Source organism: Empidonax traillii, unplaced genomic scaffold, assembly GCF_003031625.1.
Source record: "Empidonax traillii isolate 1590-97213 ecotype Southwest subspecies unplaced genomic scaffold, ASM303162v1 scaffold1322:size239206, whole genome shotgun sequence".
NCBI lineage: Eukaryota > Metazoa > Chordata > Aves > Passeriformes > Tyrannidae > Empidonax > Empidonax traillii.
The window spans coordinates 195,649-223,533 of record NW_020956515.1 but is presented as its reverse complement, the minus strand read 5'-3'; the positions used below and the strand labels follow the sequence as shown (position 1 = coordinate 223,533).

Below are 27,885 nucleotides of genomic sequence, written 5' to 3'. Positions count from 1 at the left end.
CACCCACCCCTGAAATACCTAATAATGCACAAGTAGCACAAATGTAGTAAATATTAGGATGTATTTGCAGCCAGCCATTACAGCGGGCTGCAGTAAATACAGTGACTTGTGCTTTTATTTATAGCACATTTGGCCTGAAGGACAAGCAACATTTGTGCATATAAATGCTGGCATCCCTGCAAAAAACCACTGTAACTCTTAGCCTGCTGGAAAAATACTGGAAATAACCAATAGGTAAAAGTTCCTTTTTTGTTTCTCTGGCAGTTCATAACTAGTATTTGCCATCCCAGCAGGAATTACTTCTCAATTTAATTTCCTTTGGATCATGTTTCCCGGTGCAGACATTAATAGAGAACTGCTCTTCTATTCTTTTGACTTTCTTTCTGGTTAATTCAAGCTATCACACCACTGTTCTCTTTGTTTGGTAAACAGCTTGGGGTTTAAAAAACTTCACACAACATATACTAAATAAAAAGCTGAACTGAGCTTATCAAACATATCCAAAAGTTGTATTTTCGCAGTGTGCAAGAATCAAAACCAATCAGTTCCAAACCCTCTTGTAAAGAAAAGCAACTCCATCATCACCCCCTGGAAACTCAACAGGATTTCCCATTTCCCCTCCCTTTACCTCCAGATTCTGACATTCCTGAGCTGAGTTTGTGGGAAGGCCAATCCATCTGATTTCCTTCTTCTCCTTGGAAATGATGTTCATGGCCATCAGGACGTTGAGGGCGTCGTAAACTCTCCGTCTGATATTCTTCTGGTCATAAGCCTGCTGAGAAAACAAGTCAGCACTGATTACAAGGAAAGAATTCCAAAAGGAAACACAACCGAGCACGTCTTCATTTTAATATTTTAATTTATTTAATTAACTTTATTTTTTATTAATTTATATTCTATCAATTTAATTTATTTACTTAGTTAGATTCAATAATTTAATTCATTTTAATATTTTTGAATATCTGAGGATTCTATTTGAGAAGTAGTTCAGTAAGTGAAGGAAAGCAGGGACTGTGGCAGGACAGAAGGACCAGAACCCCAGGAAAACACGACAAATCTGTAATGGGACAACAATTCCCCCCGCTCTTTGCTTACTGAGTCTGCAGCCAGGTGGCTGTTGGAGTTTGTGAACTCTGACACCAGCTCATCAGCCACTTCGTTGTAGGAAGTTGTCCCTTTCCGCTGAACTTTTTCACAAACTTTCATTGAAAAATGCCTCAGGCCCTTCCCATTTTTATCTCCTTTCTTGCTTCTCTTACTGGAAAGAAAAAATATTATTTTAAGGCACTGAATATAAATATATAAATATATAAATATATAAATATATAAATATATAAATATATAAATATATAAATATAAATATATATATAAATAATATATAAATATTATTTTAAGGCACTGTTAATAATAAGCTACTTTGTTACACAGCTAACAGGGTGTACCTTTTGCAACTGGGATCTGTACTATTTAAATTAAAACCAAAAGTGTTCTGCTTTTTTTTGCATCAGTTCCTTGTTTCTTACGAGTTGGCAAAAAAAGTGCACTGGAAGCCTTTCCCTTTCCTTGGCTGTTTCTCCATGGATAGTATTGGAACACATGCTGTGGGAAGATCCTTAAAATAGATCTAGAATTCATCTCCAGGTAATTTTACTAAAGAACAACCAAAAAAAAGAGGAAAATCTCACAGGGTGTTTATGTCCTGGAACCCAGATTTCTGGGGATCTCTCCTGTGTGTGCCTAAAATAGAAAGGCTCAGACACCCCTCTGGAAATCTTTAAAATACAGCTCAATAAATAAAATAAACCTGCCCATCAGGGATTAACTGTGCCATCATAGTCAGGACAGAGGGACAAGAATGTCCTTTGTGGAGAATAAGAACATATTCCTGGGGTTTTATGGGGCCAAATTAACAACTGGCAACTCTCAGGGTTATTTTCCATTCACCTTCTTCTTCCAGAAAAGCGAGAACTTAGATAATAGTAGTAGAAAAAAACAGGAGCAGGTGGTTTTCTCACACAGACTGGATTTGGATGTGTATTACAACACAAGCCTTTAAAAAGCTCAGCTCTGTTGGTTTTGGTTTTTTGTTTGTTTTTTTTTAAATTACAGGTTGACAAGATCATTTGATAAAATGTCTGTTATTTTACAGAAAAAGGCCTAGTTCTGTTAGCAGTAACAAGCTAAGGGAAATATTAAAATATTAACATAAAAGAATGGCTTCCAAAATTTAGAATGTATTTAAGAAAACAGAACACAGAAGAAAAAAAGGTTTATAAAAACCCCAACACTTCCAATCCCTAAACAGATATTCAATTCAATCAACCTCAACAGGTAAACAAATAAAACCACCTTGAATGCTTTCCAAAAAAAAGTTTCAGAAGCAAAGATCATTTGTTTGCAAGTATTTGTCACACGGAAAATCAAAACAACCTTGTTTCTGAAAACCTGTTTGTTTTTCACAACTCCTGGTATCACCTGTAAATGTCTTTATCAGGAAGTGCTAAAGCTAAAAGGAATGAATTTTAACTACAAGGAATAACATCCACACAGCTTTTATGTGAAGGAGGGAAAACTGAAAGAGGGAACTGGACACTCTGAAGGGCAGACCTGAATAAAACAGGTATAACTCTACACATAAAATCCATGTTCAGCAACACTCTGAAGCCACTCAATTGAGGCAGTCTTTGAGAAACAAGAGGTTGCCTCAAACACAAAATTGTGGAAGTAGTTTCAAAACCCTAGCATTAGGAAACCACAGAAGAAGTAATAAATTGTCTGAGGAACAGAGCATGTTGACAAGATAGAACATTTAAAGCATAAAACAAAGAGATAGCAACATCAGCAAATCTTAGGACGAGCCAAAAGTCAACCTGACCCTACCACACTTGCCAACTATCCAAATTAGGGAAAGATCTGAGGAAAGTTCAAAAGTTTACAACGAGGAAGACCAACAAATGACCACTGCCCATGATGAAGGCTGCAGGAACTCTCACCTCTAAAACTCCCCAAATTGAAGACCCCGCCTATATAGGAATATTACAAGTAGATGTCGCAATTTAATGAATATGCATGTTAATGATGTAATTTTATGCTCAAAACTGTATACAAGAGCTATGCTGATTGTACACGACAGAGTTCTTTGTCCAGGGCGACCTGGGGACTCTCCAACGCATTGCATTAAAATACCTCCTGCTTTAGGGAAACAAATCTTCGTCTCTAAAGCAGTCTCTCTGTGCTTTTTGGGGCAAAAATTCGGCTTCAATTGGCGACCGCGGCAGGACATCCTCTCTCTCTCCCGGGGCTGCGGCCTGGGACTCTCTGGGCCCTCCCGATGGATCTTTTGTCGGTAAAGAGACTCCCAGACCCCTCGGACCTACACGCAACGGTGGACAAGATCTCCTGCTTCAAATTAAGAGGTATTTTATTTGATATGTTTTTAAAACTGAGAGCGCTCTGTTAAAAGACGGGGGTGAGACCTCACCGCCCGGGGAAAGCCAAGGGGACACCCTGGTATTAATCCCTGTTGGGTTAAAGGCCCAGGTATAGAGGAGAGCGGGTTAGAGTCCCACCAAAGCTGGGTTAGAGGCCCAGGTATAGAAGAAGGCAGGTTAAAATTCTACTGAGACTGTATCTTATGTGACTGGTTTTGTTTTGTGTGCCCATAACATGTTTAAAGTCGTGCTTTAAGAGTTAAAAGAAAAGCGGAGAGTTTTCTGGCTAAAGACATTTTCTAACTAATCTAGGATTGTTTTTAAGGTTTGGGAACGTTTCCAACCAAAGTCCAGAAACGTTTCCAACAATTACTCTTGAGAAAGGGTTTTTGGAATGCGAAGAATTTCTTGCTAACATGTTGTTTGAAATTTAAAGGTATAAAGAAAAAAGTTCTGTTTATTGCTTGTAAATTGCTAAGATATACCAAGAAACTAATTTACAGTGGTATCAAGCTTTGTCTATTGCTCTACTTAGACTGAGAGTCAAACCCCGATCAAAGGAAAAATCGAGTCCGTTTGAAATCCTGTATGGGAGACCTTATGCTATGCAAATTGTAAATGGAGATGCTGTAGACCAAATAGGTAATCAGTACATTCCATTACCTGGTGCACCCAATACTAATTATAACCATAGCTATGCTCTTACTAACTCTCACAAACATATACCTATGGCAAAAACTGAAATCCTTAGTGACAAAGACCCAAATGATTTAGGCAATGGTACAGTCGTACCAACACCCCCTGGAATTACAACTTGACGAAGGAATTTGTAAGTTATAAGAAAAGGGGGGAAATGAGGCCACTCAATTGAGGCAGTCTTTGAGAAACAAAAGGTGAACTCAAACACAAAATTGTGGAAGTAGTTTCAAAACCCTAGCATTAGGAAACCACAGAAGAAGTAATAAATTGTCTGAGGAACAGAACATGTTGACAAGATAGAACATTTAAAGCATAAAACAAAGAGATAGCAACATCAGCAAATCTTAGGACGAGCCAAAAGTCAACCTGACCCTACCACACTTGCCAACTATCCAAATTAGGGAAAGATTTGAGGAAAGTTCAAAAGTTTACAACGAGGAAGACCAACAAACGACCCTTGATGAAGGCTGCAGGAACTCCCACCTCTAAACCTCCCCAAATTGAAGACCCCGCCTATATAGGAATATTACAAGTAGATGTTGCAATTTAATGAATATGCATGTTTATGATGTAATTTTATGCTCAAAACTGTATACAAGAGCTATGCTGATTGTACACGACAGAGTTCTTTGTCCAGGGCGACCTGGGGACTCTCCAACGCGTTGCATTAAAATACCTCCTGCTTTAGGGAAACAAATCTTCGTCTCTAAAGCAGTCTCTCTGTGCTTTTTGGGGCAAAAATTCGGCTTCAACTCACCTCTCGGAAAAGTCTGACTCTATAATTTCTTGAGTCCGTTTTCGCTCCCTAAGAAAAGACAATTCAAACTTTAGGTGAAAATAACATTATATCTACAGGCCACTAAAATCACTGTGCAGGGCCTGGCTGGGTCTGGTGTTTGCTGTTCCATGTTTCCTAAAAGTGAAAAATCTGACACAGAGATTGACAAAATCTGAGAGAAGGGGGTCAGGGCTTTTGGAGGAGGTTGCTGGAGCTCACTGCCAGACGAGTGCTATTCCCAATTTTACCATGCTTTGCCCACATAAATCGAGGTAAGTCACTCCACCTGGAGCTGCAACAGTGCTGACATGAGCTAGATTGGGAAGCACAGGAATATGACAGTCCTTGCTTACAGAGCAGTTGTTTCTTAGATGCTCCATTTCTCATGTCTAAAGCTGGCAAGGTACTACTGACCTTCATCACTGATTAGAAAAATTAACCTAGATGCAGAAATAAACTATTTTTTCAGAGGCAAAGTTCTCCATCTCTATTTTGATACAGCTGAGCTCAGCAGTACTGGTATTAAAACAAAATACCAAGAAATACTGTAAAGACCAGATTTAATTAGAAGAGATAAAGAACTTCATGTTACTCTGGGGTACCTCAGAACCCTATATAACTTGTTGCTAATCTAAAACAGTAATAGAAATACCACACTGATAAAATTCAAAATTTTCCATTACAGTTTTTTCTGAATTGCCTCTTGAAGTGATTTTGACAGTCTCTCCCCCTGTAGGGAGATGATAGTATAAATAACAGAAGAGACCAGAACAGACCCTCAGGCATCTTTAAACAAGGCAAAAGCCTTACCCTGGGAGCCAGCCAGAAGCTTCTGTGATGTGTGTCTGGGTGACCATTGTTGGAGCTGGGTTATAGGGACTCCCGAGCAGAACACTCCCTGAATTGGTCAGTCTTTGGGGGGTGCTTATGATCTGTCAAATTCAGGAATAAAAAAACACAGCTGTTTTAGGAAAACAGAGGTTACCACAGCCTAAAATTCATCAGCACTGCACTAAGAAACGTAGTGATAATTCTGTACCAGAAGCAAGCTGCAGTCAAAACATAGAGAAGAGATGTCATCAGAAGATCTTCACACAGTGAAGCAATTACAACACTGTTAAGTTTCTAACTGTACCATGTTACTGCATTATTCACACAGAACTAGCCAAAGAGAAGCAATTCCTAGGTATGGCAGATAGGACACCCAATTTTTTCTCCACCAGTACATCCAGGCAATGTCTTGATCCCTGCAATCAATAAAACCTTCTTTCTTTCCAATGGATTTGTCTCTTGTCTTTGGTACCAAAGACAAACTGAGCTCCAGGCAAAGTGTTCCCTGCAGTTTCCAGCACTCACAAGGTCCCAGGGCATTCTGGCAAGCTGATAATACAGCACTGTGCCTGTGGAATTCAGTGTAAAGTCTGAAGGGTGGACAGAATTCCCATTTACACAAACCTGGGAAAACTGTAGGTACAGCGGTTAACAACAAGACACCTGCTCTCAACTTTTAAATCACACCCAAGTTCACTCTTAAAAGTAGGTCACCAGAAGAACTGAGATAGTATTTAAAATCAAACAGCATTAATTACTGAATCTTTAAAATAAAACACATTTAATTACTTGGATTCCAGTACGATAAGATTCATACCAAGGTTTCTTGGACAGCGTTTTTTTCCTCGGATACCTTATTTCATTTTTTAAAACTTTATTGTACTTTACTCCATTTGTTAAGCGACATTTTGAGTACTGGCTGTGCTAAACATTGTAGTTTCCTTTACTATTTAAGTTATCCAACCCCCTTGTAAGTATACAGCAGATATATATATAAATATATATATATATATATATACACACACTGCAGTGCCACCTGGCGGCCCCTGGCAACCAGCATCGACACTGCTGCAGTGGCTATTTAATAAGAAAATGACAGGAAGAGTAGTTTCAACCAGTTAAATCTCTAGTGGCACATGCAAGGCACTCTCTGACAATGCTGGAGGGAGATTTACTGCTGAGAACGTGACTAAAAACATTCAGAGAGGAGCAATAACATTCCTAATGGTTTGGGTTTTTATTGCTGTTACACCAGCAGGAAGTCACACAGGCACTTACACCAGTTGGCATCACCGGGGTTGCAACACTTACCATCTGGGGTCCAACATTCACGTTGATCGGTCCTAAGGTTTTGGGCAAAATCTTACTGGGAGAGTTGGTGCTGGAAACTGGCAGTGTAATGACTGAGATATTACCTACAGAGAGGGGAAAAAAGAGAGGTTTAAATCACTGCCTTGGTGACCTGGGAAAAACACTTCAGCAAATTCTCACACCAACCTTCTGGAACCAGATTAGCTTTCCTGTCTCATTCACTGCAAACACACCATCACAAAACAGACCCCAGACCTTTCAGCAGATGTCACAAGGACACCTCACCAAACTACACCTTTGCTGTTTGACCCTTAAAATTACACGTATTTTATTTTCAGAAGCAATTTATTTATTCTCGCCTAAGATGAAGAGCACACGGCCTGCCATACCTCAGCATCAGAAGTGAAAATTAACGAGAATACTTCAGCAAGACGCCAGCACACAAATCCTATTTATAATCATAAGCACGTGCAGAAAACATGCATCCATAAACCTTCCTGGCCTTCACCATTCCTCATCTGCCTGCACCAGAGTCTTCTGCATACATTCAGTAATGGGATTTCTCTGCAATACCAAGCAGGAGCAACACAACTGATAAAAAGGAGTACTTAAAAAAGGATTTTATCTTCTGTAGTCACAGCACAGAAGTAGGAAAGATGTAGACATATGCAAAGTCTCTCCTTTATAAAAAAAAAAAAAAAATCAGAGATATGAGAAATACATACAGCTTGAGACAAGGAGGTTTTCTTATTCTCTGTAAATTCCTCTGGCACCTGGAGTATCACTACTGCCTAATTTTCCAAAAGGCAGATCTGTATCTGAAAACATGTTCAGAAACTGCTTGCTTCTCTATTTAATAGAATGAATAAATGATTCAGTCACCTCACTCACCTAGAAAAACAAACTTACAATGCCCCCCCCACCTCACCCCCCCAGGAAATCTGTTATGAAACATCTTTTGTGAGGCAGCACAGAGTGCACGAAACAGCAATTCATGATTTACATCCACTGTGTTCCCATTCTGAGCCCAGAATAGTTCTCCTACTTGTCAGTTTTAGTTTTGCTCCAGGATTGTGCCCGGGATTTCCCAAGTTGTGCCAGCCTATTCTCCTCAGAATCCAGCCTCCCCCCTCCCTGCAGGCTCTTGCCATCCATGACGTGTCACCTCCCACTACTGCTGGAGGAATTTTCCTCTTTTCTGCTGCAGCTGAAACTTTTGACCCCGTTATCTCCAAGATCAGCTCTCATATTATTTCTCCTTGTCCCTCTTCTTACCAGGGAAAAGAAAGGAATGACTTTCTGCGGTGCTGACAGCACAAGGGCACAAGGCAAAGTGCAGTAAATTCTGAAATGTCAGGGTTGGCTTCCAGCTCTACCCCAGGGCTCCCCCACAGAGCTGTCCCCATCAACACCTCCTGGCCTGCAATGTGGAGTTTCACAGAACAGGAGTGAGATGTGTCAGCCTGGCTGTGCACTCAGCACAGCAGCACAATCAGCAGCCACTGTGCCTTCATTTACAGGGCTCCCCAGGTAAATGTACGTGGTCACCGTTAGGGCAACTTCAGGAAATACAGGGTTATTCAGATTGCTTGATCTTGATTTCAAAAAGACAGCAGCTTACACATGGGCTGTGTTTAAATGTCTTTTTGGCTGGAGTTGCTGTCAATAGAAGAAGGTTTTCATCTTTTAATCCCTACACAAATCCCCCATTTGGCATCAGCGCTGTCCAAACCATATTAAGAGCTGATCAAGTGTTCGAAGAAATGTTTCCCTGCCTTTGTTCTTCCTTTTAAATTTCTTCATGGGTAAATATAAATATGTGAATGTGTAGATATTTAAATGCACACAGGATAGAAAGGGACCAGTTTCTTTTAATGAGTGGGATCTCTCTCATCCACGGTGGGCAGAAAGAAGGAACAACCAAATGTTACAATTTTACCACAATTTTACAAAGGTTGTTCTGTGTGTTTGTCAGCAGTTGAAAAATAAGTAAGCAAAGCTTTATCACTTATAAATAAAATATTCCCTCCCTGTTGTTTTCTGTTTCTCAAACACAGCATTACGGTCCAGATGCTCAAGTAACATGAAATGCCACAAATATTTAACAAACATTATTGGTGGAACAGGCACTTGCTTGCTGAGATGCTGTATTTTACACCAGGTTCTGGAGATTAGGGCACCTGTGTTTGCTGAGGAGTCGGTCATCTCTAAAGTTCTGAAGGCAAAGTAGCATTACAGAACAGCAAACACCAACAAGAGCAATCTCCTCAAGTGTTATTCACAAAACAGCACAGAAAAAGCAGGAGGAAGTAGATGCCACAAAACATTCACAAGATTTCTGTATTCAACCGAGAGCAGAAATACCATCAAAGCAACTATATATATATATATATATTATACCACAAAGCAACTGTAAAGGCTTTAAACGCGTTCAAATTCTAAATAAATGCCAAGCCTTAACAACACCCATCCTTTGGGGACAGAGCAGATTGCAGTGATTCGTGTCCCAGGCACAGCAGCAGTGGGTACAGTGATGAGCTGAGTACAATGAGAGCCATCAGCCTCCAGTCGCGGGAATCGCCCTGCCCTGCCCTGCCCTGCCCTGCGTGGAGAGAAAGCTCAGCCCAGATGGATCAAACCAGAATGATTTGTGTAAGAATACTCAGTTCTTATGTAATGTTCCTCAGCAGCACTTTCAAGGCACAAAGGAGGGCAGTGCCATTATTCCCATTTACCGATGGATTACCAAGCACATGGGAAAGGAACGGGCTTACAGCTCTGATGGTGAAGCCTCAGCTGCAATCCACATAAAGCCACCCCAAACCGAGCCTGCTCTCACCGAGGCAAACCCAACACAGAAATCTGCCAGGGCACATGTGCGTGTTTCTCTAGGAACAAAAGCACTTTGCTTCTGAGTGAATTATTTTCCCATCCCTCAGCCACCACTATTGTTGTTTCTCACGGAGAGAAACCAGTGTTGCTATAATTTCATATTTTAAAAAACCGTCGTCACTACATAACATTCCTCCTGGCATTTGGGCAGTATTTTTACTTGCATGCACAAAGAAAAATTCAATTTAAATGATCTTCAGCTTCAAGCAGTCACAGATAAAGTTATTCATGCTCACGCACCCTCACATGCACACAGTAACCATCCCACAAGACACTCTAAATCTTTTAGGCCCCGTCAATAGCTCAACTTCAGCCAAACAACAGGCACTCCTGTACAAATATAGGAAGCTAAGGAGATTGTCGTGGTTTTTCTTCCTGTAGGACTACATTTGTTAGGTCTGCAGCTCAGTTGCAGAGATAATCAGGAACAATGTCAGCTGGAGGATCTATAGCACCTGTCAGAGCCAGTCTGAAGGAGACCACGGCTGATGAGGAGCACAGCCCCACCAGCTGGGGTTCCACACAATGCCCACACCAACAAAAACAGCCTTTCACTTTCCAAACAAAACACCAGGGAAGTGCTGGCAATCTGGATTTTATATTCGGAGTGTGCACGTTTTTAAAGAGTTTCCATGAACAGCCATTTAAATTAAATTAAATTAACACAGCCTGTGGCAAAAAAAGCCAGGTCAGAGTTGGGAAATATCAGCAGTCCATCAGGGTATTTTGCAATAACATATGTGATGTGTCCTCAGGATCCTTTGTTACACTGAAATATAAACTGATCTCCCAAGATCAGGATGCAGTATTGTAACAGCATATAGATAATTCTGAATTATTATTACCATGCTATCAATTACAAGTATTTTCTTGGGACAATTTATTTGTTTATTTATTGTATAAAATTACTGGGCTGCAAAACTAACTTTTAAAAATTCCATAGTCTGTAGAAGCACATCTATATCTAGAAACACCTGACATCAAAGAGATCTGCAGAAAAGGAAAAGCAAAATGGGGCAGATATTTCGGTGTACTTCAGGCTTACACTGACCAGAACATTTTCAGTCTTTTACTGCTCAATTTGAGACAAATTTGCTGGAATTAACAGCTGTATGAATCCCAAAGTACCAGGCACACACCGATGGATAACCAGTTCTGATGTCTGGGTCATTTTAGCAGGTCTCTTCAAGCACTGACACCATCAACAAGGTTATTCCATTAGAGCACCCTGTGCACTAAACCCCAGTCAGGACTTCATAACAAACAGGTGCTGCCTAAGAAAAAGATGGATTGAAACAAAGTTCACTGTGGACTTGCATTAAAAGTGAGGGCTCCCAGCCAAAGCAATCTCTGCAAGTTATGATTAACATCTCCTCCCTCCCGGAGCCTGGTGCTAGAGCAGTGCTCTATGGCTGGACTCCCTTTTCCCTCCACAGCCTGATCAAACTGACACTGTAACAGCACAAAGAGTAACTGCTTCAGGTGCTCCAGGGGAAACCTGGGAAGAAAAAGAGACCGTGAAACCTAAGCCTGTGAACAGAAGAAAAGCAGAGGAGGCAATTTTGGAGTGCAAGGGCCAAGTAATTAGCTATTTTAACTATGTATTTTTAGTGACACAAAGGCAGAAAATGTCCCTAACATAACTCTCATCTTGTGGTGCTGATGCCACAGACTGCAGCTACCTGTGAGTACAGAATGAGCCACAGCTGAGCTGGTGTCTCAGCACACCTTCCTGCACACCAACATGTCAGCAATAAAGCATCACCATTGGAATTCTGACACTCCCAAACGTGACTCAACCACACACAGTGAAATAAGTCTTAATGTTTGCTTCTTTTCTATGTATACAAATAGAACTCTCTTACCTTTTGTTGGACTCTGGTTCTGATCTATAAATCCTTTCAAGTCTCCATTTGTGGAAGTCACACCAACCTGAACAAAACATTTTTGAAGTCTTAAAATACGATAAACCTTTCTTTGTTTTCTAATATGCAACCAACAATATTATGGAAGTAATCTGTTTTTGCATTATGAACCATCATCATTCTGTGGACAGCAGAGTCTAACAAGAGCATGAGATTCAAGGCAAAGAATTCAAGACATTTATGCTGTGCATGTGAAGTTCTCACCTCAAAAATCCCCTGAATATTCTGATGCTGCACTACACACGACCCAGGCAGCCCCTTCTGCCTGCCATGGTGTAAATAAATCACTGTCCCCTCCAAATCAGAGGGAGCAGCTGCCACCACTAACACAGCACAAACCTCCCTGATGGCCAGAACCTGTATTACAGGACCAAGGATCAAATATCTGCTTTATTTTACAGATTATGCAGCAATAACAGAACCCATGCTAAGGCCTCTTGCAGCATTGGAATAACCTCAGATTAGAACAACGTTTAATTTTAGACAAATTAAACAGTAATTAAAATAAACTACACAAGAATAAAAAGTACCTACTGTAAGCCTTCAGTCTCTTGGTTCCACTAAAGAACTTGTATTGGGCAAATAATTTCCATAGGGGAAAAACTGCACAGGGCATTGTGTGAAACTGCTTCTATGGAGATGTTTTCACCATCAGGGGACACACAGAAAATGATGTTAACTGCTGTTCACTGCAGTTAACCCACTGCACTACTCTGACTGTAAATACTGCTAAAATGTGCTAATGAGGTGCTTCTGTAAACAGTGCAGCCCCTCAGGTTATCTCAGATGTTGCCCTTTCCTGGCACACCCTGCAGACTCTGATCCCAGTTTCCCAGGGCAGAGAGTGCTCTGGCTGTTGTTGCAGGCAGTGGTACCAGCAGGAGCTGTTTCCAAAGAGAGTGTGTCCCGTTTTCCCTGCCCATTCCCAGGGCTGTCTCCCAGCAGGTGGCAGCGGTGCAGCAGCAGCGGGGCTGGGGAGGGAACGCCGAGGTGGGAGCAGGGCAAGGGAAAGAGGGCATGAAAACAGAAGCAAAACCTCTCCTATGACGATCTGGGAGTAGAGATCCACGGGGAAAACTGAAGCACCCGGGTATCTTTTCCTCCGGGGGCTTGGGTGCAAGGAAAGCTCTTCAGGATGGCAGGAGGCATCTGCTGTGCCGCTTCGTGGAGAGCTCTTTGGCAACATCCCTTCCAACCTGTGCCACTCTATCACCCAACACTCCAGGGATACGTGTGGCAACACCTGTACTTACATTTTTAGCCGTCATGTCAGACAGGATCGCTTTATCCTTCGGAAAACCATATGATACCCCTTTTCATCTTCACAGGTTCCTTAAAATGAACACCCTGCAAGAGAGTTAATGAAATATCTTAGCTGAAGCCCTGCTCTTGGATAAAATCGATCACCACAATAGCCAGGCTCTTCCCAGACACCAGAAATGTTCACTGCTTGGGACAGGCAGAGACGGAATCCCAATCACATTAGTGTGCTAGCAAAGCACATCATGCCATTACTGAAGTTTTCTGATTAAAACCATGCAATGCAGAGTGTCCTCATAAGAGGGAAGTGAATTACTTCTCTCCATTGTGTCTTTAGCCACCAGCAACAGAGAAAGCTTTTAATGAAATGTATGTACACAGAAAACAAACAGTATTTTCAGGAAACAGGCAAGAAAAACCATTGCTGTTCAAACTCATCTTTTAAATATTTTATTAAATCTGTGCAATTAGAATTATAGTATTGGAATTCCAGGAGAAGATAAAAATTGTGGTATACCGAAAAATACATAAAAGTGACTTCTTTTTAAAATTAAATCTTCCAGAAGTCTTACAGAAGACAGAAGAAAAGTTCCAAATCAATGCTGGCAGCACAAACCGTTTTAAAGACAGAATTTGAAAGTACTTTATAAGTACTACTTGCAGTTAAAAATGAACTAAAAAAGACATCTGAATTGCACTTGGATGTGTAAGGGAGGGAGAACCGTTCACACCTTCAAGTGTGGAATCAACTCAGTAAAATTAGGAAGACACCTAAACTAGTTACCAAATATGAGTCACAACCATTCACAGCAGAACTCACCATACAAAACCCGAGTGGAATCAGAGACTGGAGAACCGACAGTGCCTTCCCTTCCCTTGGAGGGAAGTGCCAGGAACTTACTGCAGCCAGGATTAGGCAGCTGCTCCAGCACGTGAACACCACACCACTCGACTAAGATATTCTAATGTCAAAATTTGTATGTTTTACTTCAATGACAAAACATCCAAGAAGACAAGAATAATTTTTCTCTGAGTTCCGAGAATGTGCTAGTGAGAGATATCTATTTACAGCCTGGGGAAAGGGGCCACTGCATCTGTGTGGCAATCCTGACACCTGAAGGAGAGTCCCAGAAGAGCCCCAAGGCTCCAGAGGTCATGGCAAAGAGCAAAAGCTGAATTTCTGCATTGCATCTGAAAAGTATCATCTTCGTGCTTGTTCTTTCCCCCCCTTTCTCATCCTTCCACACCAACTCTCCAAACACATCATCTGGAACTCTGGCCCAATTCATGATGCAGTTTGACCTCTCTTTCTCTGAGAGGCTTTACAAGCAATTTACTCAAACCAACCATAGTTAAGGACACATTTGCTGAGTGCTTTTAATCCATTTACAGCTACGCAAACCAGGTTCATCTTTAACAAGTCCTTTGCTGTCAAGCTCAGTGATCCAGAAGGTATTGTCCATAAACCATCACAATCCTCCTCCACAATGCTCTCCAGCCAGTAGGAACAGTTGGTGTTCTTCCAGCTTCATGAACACATTTTGTCAGGCTCGGGAAGCCAGACTTTGTGACCCCACCATCTGCCATGACCTCTTGTCAGGTTCAGACAAAAGAACCGCCACAGATGGCCCCAAAATGGAGATTCCCTTCATCCCCAATCGCTGCTCGTGCTTGCACCACACAGACAGACAAACATAAACCTCCACCTTTTTGTTCTTTAGCTGGTTCCTCCTGAGGTGGAGCTGCATAAATGACAGGTTCAGAGCCAGAGACATGCAGATTGCTTTATCTGAACTAAGATTGCCTGCCACAGTCTAAGCCTTGGTTTCTGGTCTGCTCCCACAGTTCTGCCTGTTGGGCACATATTGCACGGTACAGGGAGCCAACCAAACTGTCTGACTTTGTAAACTTTGACTCGTGGCTTTGCTGGAACATCTGCTTCCTGATCCCTTGTGCCAATGACTCTAAAAAGCCAGTCTGAGCATTAAATTTACAAAAGCCCAGATAATCAAGCTCTAACTGCAACAGAACTGTTTGTTTATTTGTACCTGTTCTCCTCACAAGTTAAAAGCCAGATCTGCTGTAAAGTTTCTGTGATCCTGAAGCTGAATCCCAGTGCAAGACACAAATCAAACCAGAAAACAGTCACCTGCAGAACGACATTACACTCCTTCTTATGTTTGTGTTCTATGGTCCAAAGCCTTGCTGTTCAGTTGTCCCTGTGAGATGCATGCAGTGGGTAAAACCCAAGAGCAGAAAAGAACAAAGTTATGGGACATAACACTGTCCTCGAAAATTAACATTTACCACACTCATCCTGCTTCCCCTTCTCAAATCAGCAGTACTTCAAAATCAGAGCTTCACACAGCCCAGCACCACACAGATCCTCCTCAGTGCCACAGGCCAGTTCACCACATCGAGTGTCATTTTTATGGAAATATCACATTAGTACTAAACATCTTTAAACGAAGACAACTATTGGATAATCACTCAAATTGTTGTGACATTAATTCTTTATGGAACACATTAAAAAAGGAGATATTTTAATATACTAGAATGATTTTTTATCATCAAGGAGCACTTTTTTCATTTACTTACTCAAGAATAGTGCAAAATGAAAATTATTCCAAGGAGCTGGGTCAGCTAAGAGCAAAGTGTGATCCGTTTCAAGAAAAAGAAACCTGCACAACACGAGCCTTTCCACTAGAAATTAACTGATATTCTTCACAGCCCTCTCCATAATACTGACTTTCAAGGCTGATTTCAGGAGACACCGGTAACAAAAAGATTCCTTACTAATCAGTACAGGCTCAGTGTTAAACCACTAATTTATGCACAGCATCTCCAGGGCTTAGACCACCTGTTACACATATGCTGCTTCACTGGCGCTCAGTTTTCTGACCAGTAAAATTTCAAAATGATGAAGTACTTAGCAGAACTCCACCTGCTCCCAGGAAGCGTTTCCCTGTCTTGTTCCTAAAAAAAAAAATTCAATATCTGCCTCCTTTTTGAAGAAATTGAGATTAAAAAAAGACCAATTTTAGTGAAAATATCTGTGTGTACAAGTCAGACTCACTTCTTGGCATCCCACACAGCAGAACTGCAACTTTGGTAGCAAATCTCTGGAATTTAAATTACAGATTTTGCATCCCTGTAAGAAAATTCCAGTGATCTGTCAACTTTCTTTCTGAGTCCTCTTATGCCCCATAAAACATCCAGCTTGTCACTTCATGGAGCACTTCAGAAAGGAGCGAGTTCAACAAGTCACATCCCCAGAGTGGGAAATAAGTCCCCACCTTCAGCTATCACACAGTAACTGGTATTTGGAAAACAATGTTAGAAAGTAGCTCTTAGGAAGCATTTGAAAGGAACTCCCACCGTGCTGTGTATGATGAAGGAATTGCAGGTGCAACTTCCTTTTTCCAGTTTTCACTGCGAGCAACTGCTGTGCCTTCAAAAAAGTCCCAGCAGATAACAGACAAGGTGATTGGAGAGACCCAGCAAAGGGAAACCAAGGGACTTCACCACTAAATGATATCAGAAGCTTTGAACAAAATAATGTGAGAAGAGTAGTGAGCTGAAAAGCTTAGTTTAATCACTTTTTTTTTGATTTAAAGGCTGCAGTCTATGAATCCAAAGTTTTCCCTGCTATGAGACACAAAACTGAAACGAGAATGGCTGCTGTAAACCAAGGTGCAAATGGAGAGAACCACCTGAACCCAATCTGGAAGTGAAGATCCCATCCTGTAGCTGAGACTGAGCAAAATGCCAGTGTGTCATCAGAAGAAAACGACTGGCACCTGACAAGAGCAGTAATGATGAGTCAAGTTTACACAGCACCAAGAACCTGGAAACCCAGCCAAGGCCTACACACGAGTTCAGTGAGTATAAACTTCAGCACTGCAGGGGTATAATGAGCAGCCACCACCCAGAGTGGTTTGCACAAAGCACAGCAGGGGAAATGCCCCTTTAGGGACCTCCCCCAGCCCATCCTGAGGCACCAAATGAACTGGATCCCAGTCAGTACTCTCGGACTGATCCCAAATGCCACAGTCCCGCTCCTCACACCAGCTCTGTATGTACTGTCACTGCTGGACTGCTGCGACCAGCAACCTACACATACACGCAGATGAACACATCACATGACTACACATGTGGCACATATCCACGTGACTCTCTCGACACCACTGAGGGAGGGTCCTGAGTATCCTGAACGCCAGGGAGAAAGGCAGCTCTGAGTGGATGTACCAGTGACAAGCACACACGGCACGGGGATGAAATCCAGAGCTGGATTCAAACCCTCCCTTAGCTGAAAGTGCCCAGAGTGCCCATGCACTGAGCTGCACAGCTGAGCCTCACGTTCTGCTGCCTGCCCAGCCCTGACAGTGCTGAGTGCCCAATCCCATCGACCCAGAACTGGACACTCCTGCCCTCAAGCGACTCCATTTCTCGGGCACGTTCTCACACAGGCTCAGGGTCACGCCAGTACTACAGTAAACTTTGTGTCCAAGAATAGGAGCAGCACTCAGGGCTGATTTCAAAACCAGTGAGGTGAAGCATGTCCCCCATTGCCCAAATAAAGGGAACCTTACATTAAACACGTGCAACAATTCCCAACCACCTGAACCTTTGAGGGCTCTTTTAACTCCCCAAACCAGCTTGGGTTTGATACCAGAAAAGTGGGTAACATTCATGCAAAACTTCAAACAAGCTGATCTAAAATATCTTTATGGGTTTCATATACAGCTTTTATCAGCACAGATACATTTGGAATTAACAGAAATGCAGCTGCAGGGTTTTTTTAAGTACCAATCTACAAGCTCATCTTCTGTTCTCTCACTGGGTTTCTGGTCCATAGCTGACTACTGCACAGGGCACAACACTTAGGACTCCACTGCTTCCGTGGAGAGAGCCAGGTACAACTTCCTTTCAGAGCAGAGAGCACAAACACATTTTCGCCTTAAGAAATTTAATTTTTGCAATGGATTGACACTTGAAAAAAATGTAGTGATTTGTATGAATGACTGTGAAATAGCTGGGTAAAATGGTCCTTGTGCATTGCCAACAATACACTGGCTTGTCTTTGTTAAGCTGAGCTTAAAACAGCATCTTTTTGACTACTGAGACTTCCCACAAGCTTCTTGCTACCACCAGCTCACACACTGTGTGATACATCAGGGAATGCTCTAGATTTTAACCTGGCCTGGTAATGAGCTTTGAGATTGTAACATTTCTAGAGTTACCAGTACACTGCCAAATACATGGAACAGCTGCACCACCCTGCTGAGATTGACTTTTGTCTACATCCCTCAGCTAGAAGGATCTTAACAGCCAATGAACTGAAAACAATTTTACATTTGCATTTAATTAAAGATCACCAAGTTATACAGGGATAAAAAACTTGACAACGAAGAGGCTTAGTAGCTATTTCTTACATTTTCTTTCTACTTTGCTCTAGTTTAAAGCCATTGTTAACTTTGCTCTTGCTCAGATTGAAGATGATGACAGTATTCACTGAAGGGTAAAGGTTACAAAGAATTTCATACTTGTGTAGTTATAATTCAGTACAAAGACCAAAAGGGATTTTTCCAGTGATGCACAAGCTCCCAAGCACTGATTCCAGCACACAAAGTCACCTGCAGGGCACAATTCCACCTTGCACTGCACTGAGATCCATCCCTGCTAAAATTGCTGAAAGGGATCTTCCACCTTCACCCACTTCTTCCTTCCCCAGGGACAGGGTGTCAACAACTGCCATTCCCACCTGAGCTCCCCGGGAGCAGTTCAGTCCTCACTGCCAGAACTGCACCAGTGGGGCCTTGAGAGGCTGCAGAGGCAAGTTCCCCGTGGGCTGTGACCCACTGACAGCTCCAGGGGCCACCCAGGCCTGGGCAGTGGGCAGGACCAACCCTCACAATTATCAGCTCTACGTATGAAGATATTGATTTTAAAAAAACCTGTTTAAACGTATTTGGAGTTGTAAGTTGGAGTTATGACAATTTGATTGCACATGGAAGAGAAGAGAAATTCGTTGCTGGTGTTTCTCAAGTCTCAAGGTCAAGTTTACAAGAAAAGGAAAGCTCTCTCCTCCCAAGGAATAGAGAGCCCACGCACACGGAGGTTTTTATGGCACTCTGAGGACATGAGCTCACTTTCACTCACAGTTTCTAATCTCATCCACAATTACTGGTCATGTCACCACCATAATACTTGGATGACCATTGTGGTTCTCAAGTGACTTTTAATGCATTGAGGCATCAGCTTTCACAAGCCTCAGTGAGCAAATACTGATACATTTGCTTTAAGATTTTAATTCCCACAAATACCACTAAATAGCTGCTACCGAGTTGAAGAATTCCTCTACACAACTTCACTAAAAGTTCACAGCCTAAAGACAGCAAGAACCCACCACAACCTGCTGATTTCTTTCTCAATAGATGACCCTAGTTATTTTTTATCCACTTACATCTTGTGCTGAAATTCACAATAACAAACCCGTAAATGAAAATGGCCCCTTGCTCTCACAGAAAACATCTGCTGACACCACCCCTGGGAAATGGATTCTGAGTTCCTATCAAAGCAACCCTCCCGGTGTTACAGTCACCCAGCAGGGATTGGGGAGGGAATAGAAGTAGAGTCTCAACTACCACCACTGCATCCTCTTACTGCTGTTAGAGCAAAACCTGATGGTCAGGGCACACCTCACTGACTGAAACAAGTATACTAACAAACCCACTCATCTTTTCCCAGCTTAGTTCCAGAGTCCACTGTGACAGCCAACACTAGATGTGAGTTGGATAAAGCATTATTTTATCACCAAGTTAGTGGGGAAAAAAATCTAAAAGTTTCTACAGGTTCCAGTAAAGACAAATATTTTCAGAAGTGGCTTCAGTAGGCTGCGGATTTTGCAAACTGTTCTGAAGGGCAGAGAGTTTCTTCAGTGGTGCTAAGGGAATAGCTGGATCTGGAATTATTTCCAAACACCATCCCTTTTCATTTAATTCCTGTTCTGTATTTCACTAGAAGTAGGATGTTCCAAGAGGCTGTGCTTTTGTTGCAGTTCTACTAATGCAAATATATTAGTATATATCAACATACACAGTAGTCTTGCCAGCTGAACTATCGTAGGCCTGCACTTTGATTTGCTTAGATTGATCTTTATGCTATAAATATTAAAAGGTATAGAGGTAAAGTTGAACACTCTGTAAAGACCTTTAATGGAACCCATCACTGCACACAGGAAATCAGACAAAGGAGCAAGGAAGTTCCTTTAATGAAACTATGAGAGTAAGATCACATTACTGCCTCAGCTTTGGCAAAAGAGGGGCAGCCCCCAAACCAAATAACAGGGGAAAACCAGAATCCATTTTGTTCTACTGCTGGATGTTCCACAGCACGTCAAGAATCAATCCAGGAAGTTGTTATAAAACTGTCACTCCCTACATAGCTGCCTTTTTACAGTATTTCCTTGCAGATACCAAGTTTCTCAGGTCATGCAACAGGCACTTATGCTTTCAGCTCTGATACAGTATGAGTACTGTTACCACACTAGGACACTGGGCTTGTTTTTCACCTAATACCTAAAGTTTTGGGATAAACCTGTGTGATTCCAGTGACTTCTTGGCTTTGCACACAGAAAAATCCACCAGTGTATTTCCTTGCACCAGACTAGACTGTTTATTTTCCCTGTTTCAAGATTCACTGTTCCTTCATCAGCAGTCCTGTCCTGTGAGTGTAATCAGAAAGGCAGAGGAGGAAGCCTTAACCATCACACCCAAAAGTATACTGAAAAGGCAAACAATTTAAGGAATTGTCACTCAATACAGACAGCCCTAAGAACACTATTTTAAGGTAGCACCTCAGAAGAAATGCAATCCAAGATCTGAATTAGGCTGGCTATAACTGGAACTCATTCTGCTCCACATGAGGATGCAGAAGATTCAATATTCCCACAGGTTGGGCTGCAGCAGCTGCTGGTAAAATCCTGCCCTGCAAACTGCCCCTCATCACCTGCACAGTGAGGTTGCCAGGAACAACCTCCTGCAGCAGTGAAGGGCATTCCCATCACTGGGGTGTTCCCTGTAAAATTAACCACATCAGTGTAGCACAAGTCAAATGGTCTCTTTTTGTTGTGCTGCATTAGTGACTTTTGTACAAAGGAAGTGGTTAAAAGAAGGCCCAATAATCTGACAGTGAAATAAGATCACTCTTAAATTCACCCATGAGACAATCTTGTTAGCATTTAGTGCTTTCCATTTTTTCCCTAGTATAGAACTAAATCCTTTGACCTGTTACTGTTTCCTCTTCCAAAGGCACCAGACTCACCTCACAACAAGAAACATTGCAAAGAAGAACTTTTTTCCCCTCTCTTATGACCGTCTCTCCTGCCAAGTCTTTTCTTTCCTAGAACTCAAACTTCTCCTTACTCTTCCAAGCTTTTTCAGTGTTGTAGTTAGCACCCTACACGTTATTTTGAATACAAAACATCTTGGAGTACACACAGTACTGGCACAAATATGGGCTGTGAAATAGAGTTCTGGGTTCCTCCTGTGACATTGTTCATCTCACAGGCTTTCGCCCCATGTATACACATAATACCTTTTCTTGTGTTTGACAGGATAAAATCAATTAACCGAAGTTAATTTGGGCAGGGTAAAGAAACTGAGAAAAAAAATTATTCGTTTCTCTTTTAGCAGCATCCATTTTGACCAGCATAAAATTATTTTTTAATCAAAGATGGTATCAAGTTGCAATGTGATACAGCGTCACACAACCTCCAGCGTTCTGCTGTTTTCTGTCAGGCAATTAAGTTATATCAGTAACAGCAGTTAATAAAATAATCAGCTGTTAAAAGTATTAATGAAGAGTCAAAAAAGTCATTGGATTAATTTCCAAATTACGAAAACTGACCGAGTGGTAATTCAAAAAAAAATTTTACACAGCACGATAAATCCTATCAATTTAAACCATTGATTTTCTCTGTCAAATCAACAATTTACAGAGAAAATGAACCCCAAAGTCGTTTCCCCAGAGCACGGCACGGGCTGTGACACACAGCTCGCCTTTGCCCCTTCACTCAGGGAGGGAGCGCGCTCTCGTCTGCCTTTTTCTCCCACATTTCAAGGAAGTTTGCTTATTCCATATTTTCCTCCTATTGTTTGCATTCCCAGTCCCAACAGGCGGTGTTTACTCCGGGTTCAGCTCTGCCGTGGAGCCCTTTCCAGCGGGGAGCCAGGGCAGGCCCGTAACTCCCAGGAAGAGGCAGCGGGGGAAGTTTCGTTGTTGTCGTGCCGGGCCGGCCCTGTCCGGTCAGGGTGGCGGGTCAGGCCCGCCCCGGCCCAGCTCCCAGCCCCAGCTCCAAACCCCAGCTCCAAACCCCAGCTCCCGGCTCCCCGGGCAGGGCGGGGGCCGGCCCGGTCCTGCGGGTGTCACCGAGCCCGCCCGGCCCCGGCGCGGCCCGCCCGCCGCTCCCACAGTGCAGGGGAGCTGCCCCGGCTGTCCCCGCCGCCCGGGCCCGCCCGCAGGTGCCGGGCACCGCTCCCGCCCTCAGGGGCGCCCGCCCGGTGAGGGCGGCGAAACCGCGATGGCCGCGGCTCCAGGAGCGCCGATCGCGGAACGAACGCGCTACCCCCGCTCCCTCCCGGCCCCCACACCCGCCCCCCGCTCCCCGCTCACCCGCAGGCCCGGCCCGGGAAGGAGGGGAAGGCGGGCGGCGGGGCGGGCCGGGCCCCGACTGGGCGCTGAGGCGACGAGACGGCGGCGGTCCCTCGGCAGCCGCGGTGGCGGCGGGGAGCGATCCGCCCGCGCCGACGCCTGTGGGGCGGGCCGGCGCGGCGCCCCCGGCGCTGTGAGGAGGCCGCGGAGCCGGGACGCGCCGGCGGCCCCGGACTGGGCGGGAGCAGCGCCCGCAGCGCCCTCAGCGCCCCCGGCCCGGCCCGGCCCGGCCCGGCCCCCCCGCCCCGCGCGCCGCGGCCGCTCCCGCTCCCCCGCACAAGCTTGGCGGCGTCTGCCGGCCCGCCGCGCCCATTGGCCGCCGCGCGCAGTGACGTCAGGCGCCCCCCCCGCGCCATTGGCCCGAGCCCGTGTGTGTACACACGGCACCCCCCAATCCGCGGTGCCGCGCGCGGGCGGGCGGGGCGGAAGGGCGGGGCCGGCCCGGACCGGGGGGCGCCACCGCCGCCTCCCCCTCGTGGCGAGCGCGGGGCGCCGTGAGGGATCTGGGGCTGCGGGTTCGAGCCCCGCCACAGCTCCCGGCGGCTGCACCTGCCCCGGCCGGGGCGAAGGGAACAGATAAATAAATAAATAAACGCACAGAGGGACCTGTCTCCAGACACAGCTCGCGGCGCCGCGCTGTCTGCGGGCCGCGTCCCGGGATGCAAAGTTCAGCCCCGCCGCGGGCAGCGGGAACGGCCGTGCCGGGGTGGGCTCTGCCCCAGCTCCCCGAGCCCCCCCTGCCAACAAAGGCGGGGCCGGGCAGCGCTGACCGCCCCTCTCACCTCGAATCCCATCCCGAGGTGAGCCGGGCAGGTGGGGACACCCCGGACAGCCGGGACGAGGGGCTGCGTTCAGCATTTCCTTGCCCGTATAAAAAAACTCATTTCAACAGAGCAGGATTAACTACCCTTCTAGAGACAACATAAAGAGAAAGCACTCCCAAGTAGTAAAAAACCAAAATGGGCACTGGTTCTGTTGGAAGCGCGGCCGGAACATTTGTTGGGCCAGGCTTTCTCAGGGGCGGCGGGCAAGCAGCCAAGGCTCGCAGTTCCCCATCCTTCACAGTCCTGGAACAGCTTAGTGCCAGCGAGCAACCTGAGCAAAGCGAGCTTTATGGGCACACAGAAGCAATATTAGGTGCTTTGGATACCTCTAGACCATACATATACTAGATTAAACATGGTAAACTTGTGTTCTTCTTGATTTACGGACATTAAATGCTCTAGGAAGACACACTTGATCCTGTCCCCTTCACTAAAAAGGGAAGGAAAGTCAAAAATAAAGTTCTTAAATGTCAGTCTGAGGGAAACATTAGCAAGCTAGACCTGTATGTTTACCTCAGTGTGGCAGTTCACGACTGACATACTAGCATTTGCCCAGGAATTCGCTGACTTTGTGGTCTTGGTTTCCTTTCATCCTCTATATAATACTTCCATCAAATGTAACAAGACCTTTTACCAATATTTGCAGTGTTCTGCAAGATACATTCATGAAAGCATTAAAACAAAACAAAAAAAAAGCAAGCTATTGTGTATTCTCTTGGAGACCCCTCCAGCAGATACAATCCCAATTGTCCCATGATGCCTGCCCTGACACGAGTGCAGAAGGCGTGCATTGCCTTGGAAAAGGGAGCAAACCAGGGGGGCTGGCTGATTGCACTATTCAGTAAGTTACCTGAGCTGAACAAATACTTGAACTCAAACCCAGCCTCCATAAAGACACTTGGGCTTCAAATCTCTCTTTCTGGTTCATTGGTTTCTTGACCTTTCTGCAAGAAGCACCAAGGAGCTGAAGTTAGATGCTACAACTGATTATGGATGTATGAAAAATAGCCATTTTAACCACAAAGGAGAGAAAGAGAAAAGTCACTCCCGTCGTTTGCACTTGCTTTCTACAGCAAACTGCAGAATAACTCCCTCTACACACACACACTTGAGTTTGAAGCTGGTGAAACAGTGATCAGTTCACACGAGGGTAAGGACACTAGAGGTAACATTCTAAATCAATACACAGTCCTTCAGAACTTTCACAAATCCCAAACTTTATCCCAGAGTGAGGGCTGCACTGAAAAATGGCTTAGAATTGGGTTTGTTTAGATATGCTAAGGCATGGGTTTAGCAGCTACTTACAGTCAAGCCTGCAGTGTGGGGAGCTCTTGTGTCTCCCTCCAGAACCCATCAGTGGTCTCCCAGCCTTAGAACACCACCCTGCTCACCCTGGCTGGTCAGATCCCTCCTATTCCCCTTTCCAACATTTACTAGTTTCACTTTCTTGCCAGTACCACCTGTGCTGTGATAACCTACACAAACACTAACCCCAGACAGGCTGCCCCTCCACCACTGCTCCTTTCCTCCTGCTGAACCTGCACTGACTCCCTATAAAGCCTCAAACTAACATGCTGCCCATCTCCTGGGGCAGGGCACTGCCACATTCCCAATCACCCCACAGACTGCCACTCCAGTTTGTCTGCAGGGGGATCACAGCTGTGTACTGTTTGGCTGAGAGCAGTAACAACCCGCTCTGTGCTGTGCCCCACTGACTGCCAAGGAGTGCTTCTTACCCTTTTCCACGTGCTGAGAGTCTCCTGTGCTGTGCCCTGATCTTGGAAACACTGGGACTAGCTGAAGGATCTTGCTACAGAGATTATACCAGTGGAAGTTAGCAGGCTGAAACAGCAGCTCCAGGGTTTTCCTTTTTTACTGTCTTCTAATCAGGAGAGCAAGTCTGAGTGCCCTTGTCAAAAACAGACGAGAGCAACTGAATTTAATTCTACATAAAACCAGCTGTTACAGGAAAGAAGAAAATACTGCTTAGAAGGAAACAGAACTCAAAAATCTTGGCCAGTTTCATTACAGTGAGATTTTAAACATAGCTGCTGATTTTTTTCTTAGTTATGTAAGGAAATTCACACGTCTGCTCAACATGTTCAACTATCTGGAGACTGTTCTCTTGATATGCAACACTTAATCCAGTAGTAGTTAGATCCCTCCAATATTAGAGGTGTTTTTCAAGCCATACAGTCCCCATGCAGATAACAGGACTGTGTGTTGTTAGGAATGATAAAAGTGCCAAACTGAGATGGCATTATCTGCTATTAGCACTGTATCTGTGAAGGCAGGATGCCCACAGGTCATTAACACATCTCAGCTGAACTGCCCCCTCTTTGTAAGCCTGATGAGGTGCATCACTACCCAATCCTGTGTAAAACATTCACAGGCTCAACATGGTGTAGCTCTTAAAATGATAAAACTACAAACTGGCTAATATTTATCATTTTTGTACTGTTACCTTTATTATCAAACTCAGCCGATAGAAAATGTAACACTGCATATCCTTTCCAAACTGATGAAAACTGCCCTGAAATAATAAAAAAAAAAAAACTAAATACAAATAAACCCAGCAGCAGTAAAGGCTGTCTTGTTTTAAATAAAAGTTAGCATGAGTGAAGTTCTACATTGGTCTTCATGCCCTTCTGTTAAGACAGCACAGCACCTGTAAAATAATTTCAAATTCATTATCAATTCACAGGTACCACTTTTAGATATCAGCACATTAAAAAATCCCTGGGAGGGTAAGACCAATTTTTCTTGTAGCAGATAAGCAAAAGAGACTTTGATCAGCAACCAAATTTCTTCAGGATGGCCATTAGTCTGGTTAGTCTTTGGGCAACTATGCAGCATTCTCTAACCTTCAAAGGTTCCTCCGTTTGGGAGATTTAAAGACACCTCCCTGTTTGTTTCAGAGACTTCCTCACTCCTCTGAACCTCTTCCCAACAGAACTCACGACTCTGCAGGCCATTGCAGCGGCTCAGCTGGTGAATACACTGAGGCTTTTTCACATCCTTCATTTGCAGTGAAGTTCCTCTCCTGTAGATTCCAGGCTCATGAAAGGAAAACAGGTGAAATTTTCTGCTTCTCAAAATTAAACAGTGCCAGTGGTAAAATGGTTATCCCAAACAGGTTCTCTGAGACACTCCTTGGAGCAATAGGACTATACAATGTCTTGGGTATTTGGGTATCTTCCATCTCCTCAGCTTTGCTACTGCCAGGAGGAAAAGCACCCCATGTGAAGGTCCAGCAAAACCACCAGAGTAACAAGTGGACATGAGTCAAGGGCAGTAGGTGGACATTATCCCCAGGCAGATGTTGATGAATCTAAACTCTTCCAGTGAGAACAAAAATACCAGCCAACTGAGGCACAAACTGCTGCCCAAATGCCACACTAAAAGCCTTTCTGTTCAACGTTTTCTTTAGCAGTGGCGTTGTAAGGACAGGGAAGAACCACAAGCTGAACACAGGTGTTAAAGCAAAGCAACTGTTTCACAAATCCTGTAACTGCAGGTTCTTACTTTACAGCAGCAGGAGGAGGGACTATTTCTATCAGAGTCTTATCCCCATTTGTAAAAGCAGTATCTGTGGAGCTATTAGCCGTGACTGTATATCCTGGCACATTCCCAGAAATCAGCAAACAGACCTGTTTCATTAAGGATTTCCACTAAAGAAGGTTCAGGACAGAATGGTCTCTGCCACTCAGAAGGATACCCAGAGGGGAAAAAAATTTGCCAGGATGTAGCACAGGTTGAATGGTAGAAAACAACAAAAGAATAATTAAAAAAAAGGCATTTTAAGCTAGGAGTGACAAACAAATGTGAGCTAGTTTGAAGAACACAGCTAGTGTAGATGCTCCAACTCATAGCACATGACTGAAAGAAACTGAGGAAACAGTGTATGATTTGACCTGTCACGTTTCAGCACAAGGAAAAGGGAATGATAGCTCTTCAACCCTCTTCAAGGACAACTGACAAGTCAAAGACAGTTTCTTGCCTCCAGTGTCTGTGGAATACAATCACCCACAGCTCCAACTTGGTATTATTCTGAAATGAAAATGTTTAATCATTCTAAATTTTTGAAGCTGATTTACACATACTCCTGAGGAAATTACAATAATTTAAGAGTAGTGATTAGCAAATACATAATAGTTAACTACACATTTCTTTAATTATAGTTTATTTGTTTAAAAAATACAAAAGTAATTTATGGCTTC

The 27,885-nt window shown here is 43.7% G+C and overlaps 1 protein-coding gene across 3 annotated transcripts in view; it reads right to left on the bottom strand.

The window, feature by feature from the left end:
* Positions 1-22,908, bottom strand: part of TFDP2 (transcription factor Dp-2) — a 32,466-nt gene extending 9,558 nt beyond the window's left edge. Inside the window, exons 1-8 of one of the 3 annotated variants that reach the window (XM_027906577.1) lie at positions 22,803-22,908; positions 13,121-13,214; positions 11,808-11,874; positions 7,051-7,154; positions 5,719-5,840; positions 4,888-4,935; positions 1,096-1,258; positions 629-775 (exon numbers count right to left, since the gene is read on the bottom strand). In XM_027906577.1, the coding sequence (XP_027762378.1) occupies positions 629-775; positions 1,096-1,258; positions 4,888-4,935; positions 5,719-5,840; positions 7,051-7,154; positions 11,808-11,874; positions 13,121-13,135 (666 nt within the window). In that variant the 5' untranslated portion in view covers positions 13,136-13,214; positions 22,803-22,908. Of the gene's footprint in view, positions 1-628; positions 776-1,095; positions 1,259-4,887; positions 4,936-5,718; positions 5,841-7,050; positions 7,155-11,807; positions 11,875-13,120; positions 13,215-22,802 lie in introns of those variants that run through there. The other 2 variants (XM_027906579.1, XM_027906578.1) reach the window with 2 other exon arrangements.
* Positions 22,909-27,885: the final 4,977 nt, after the last annotated feature.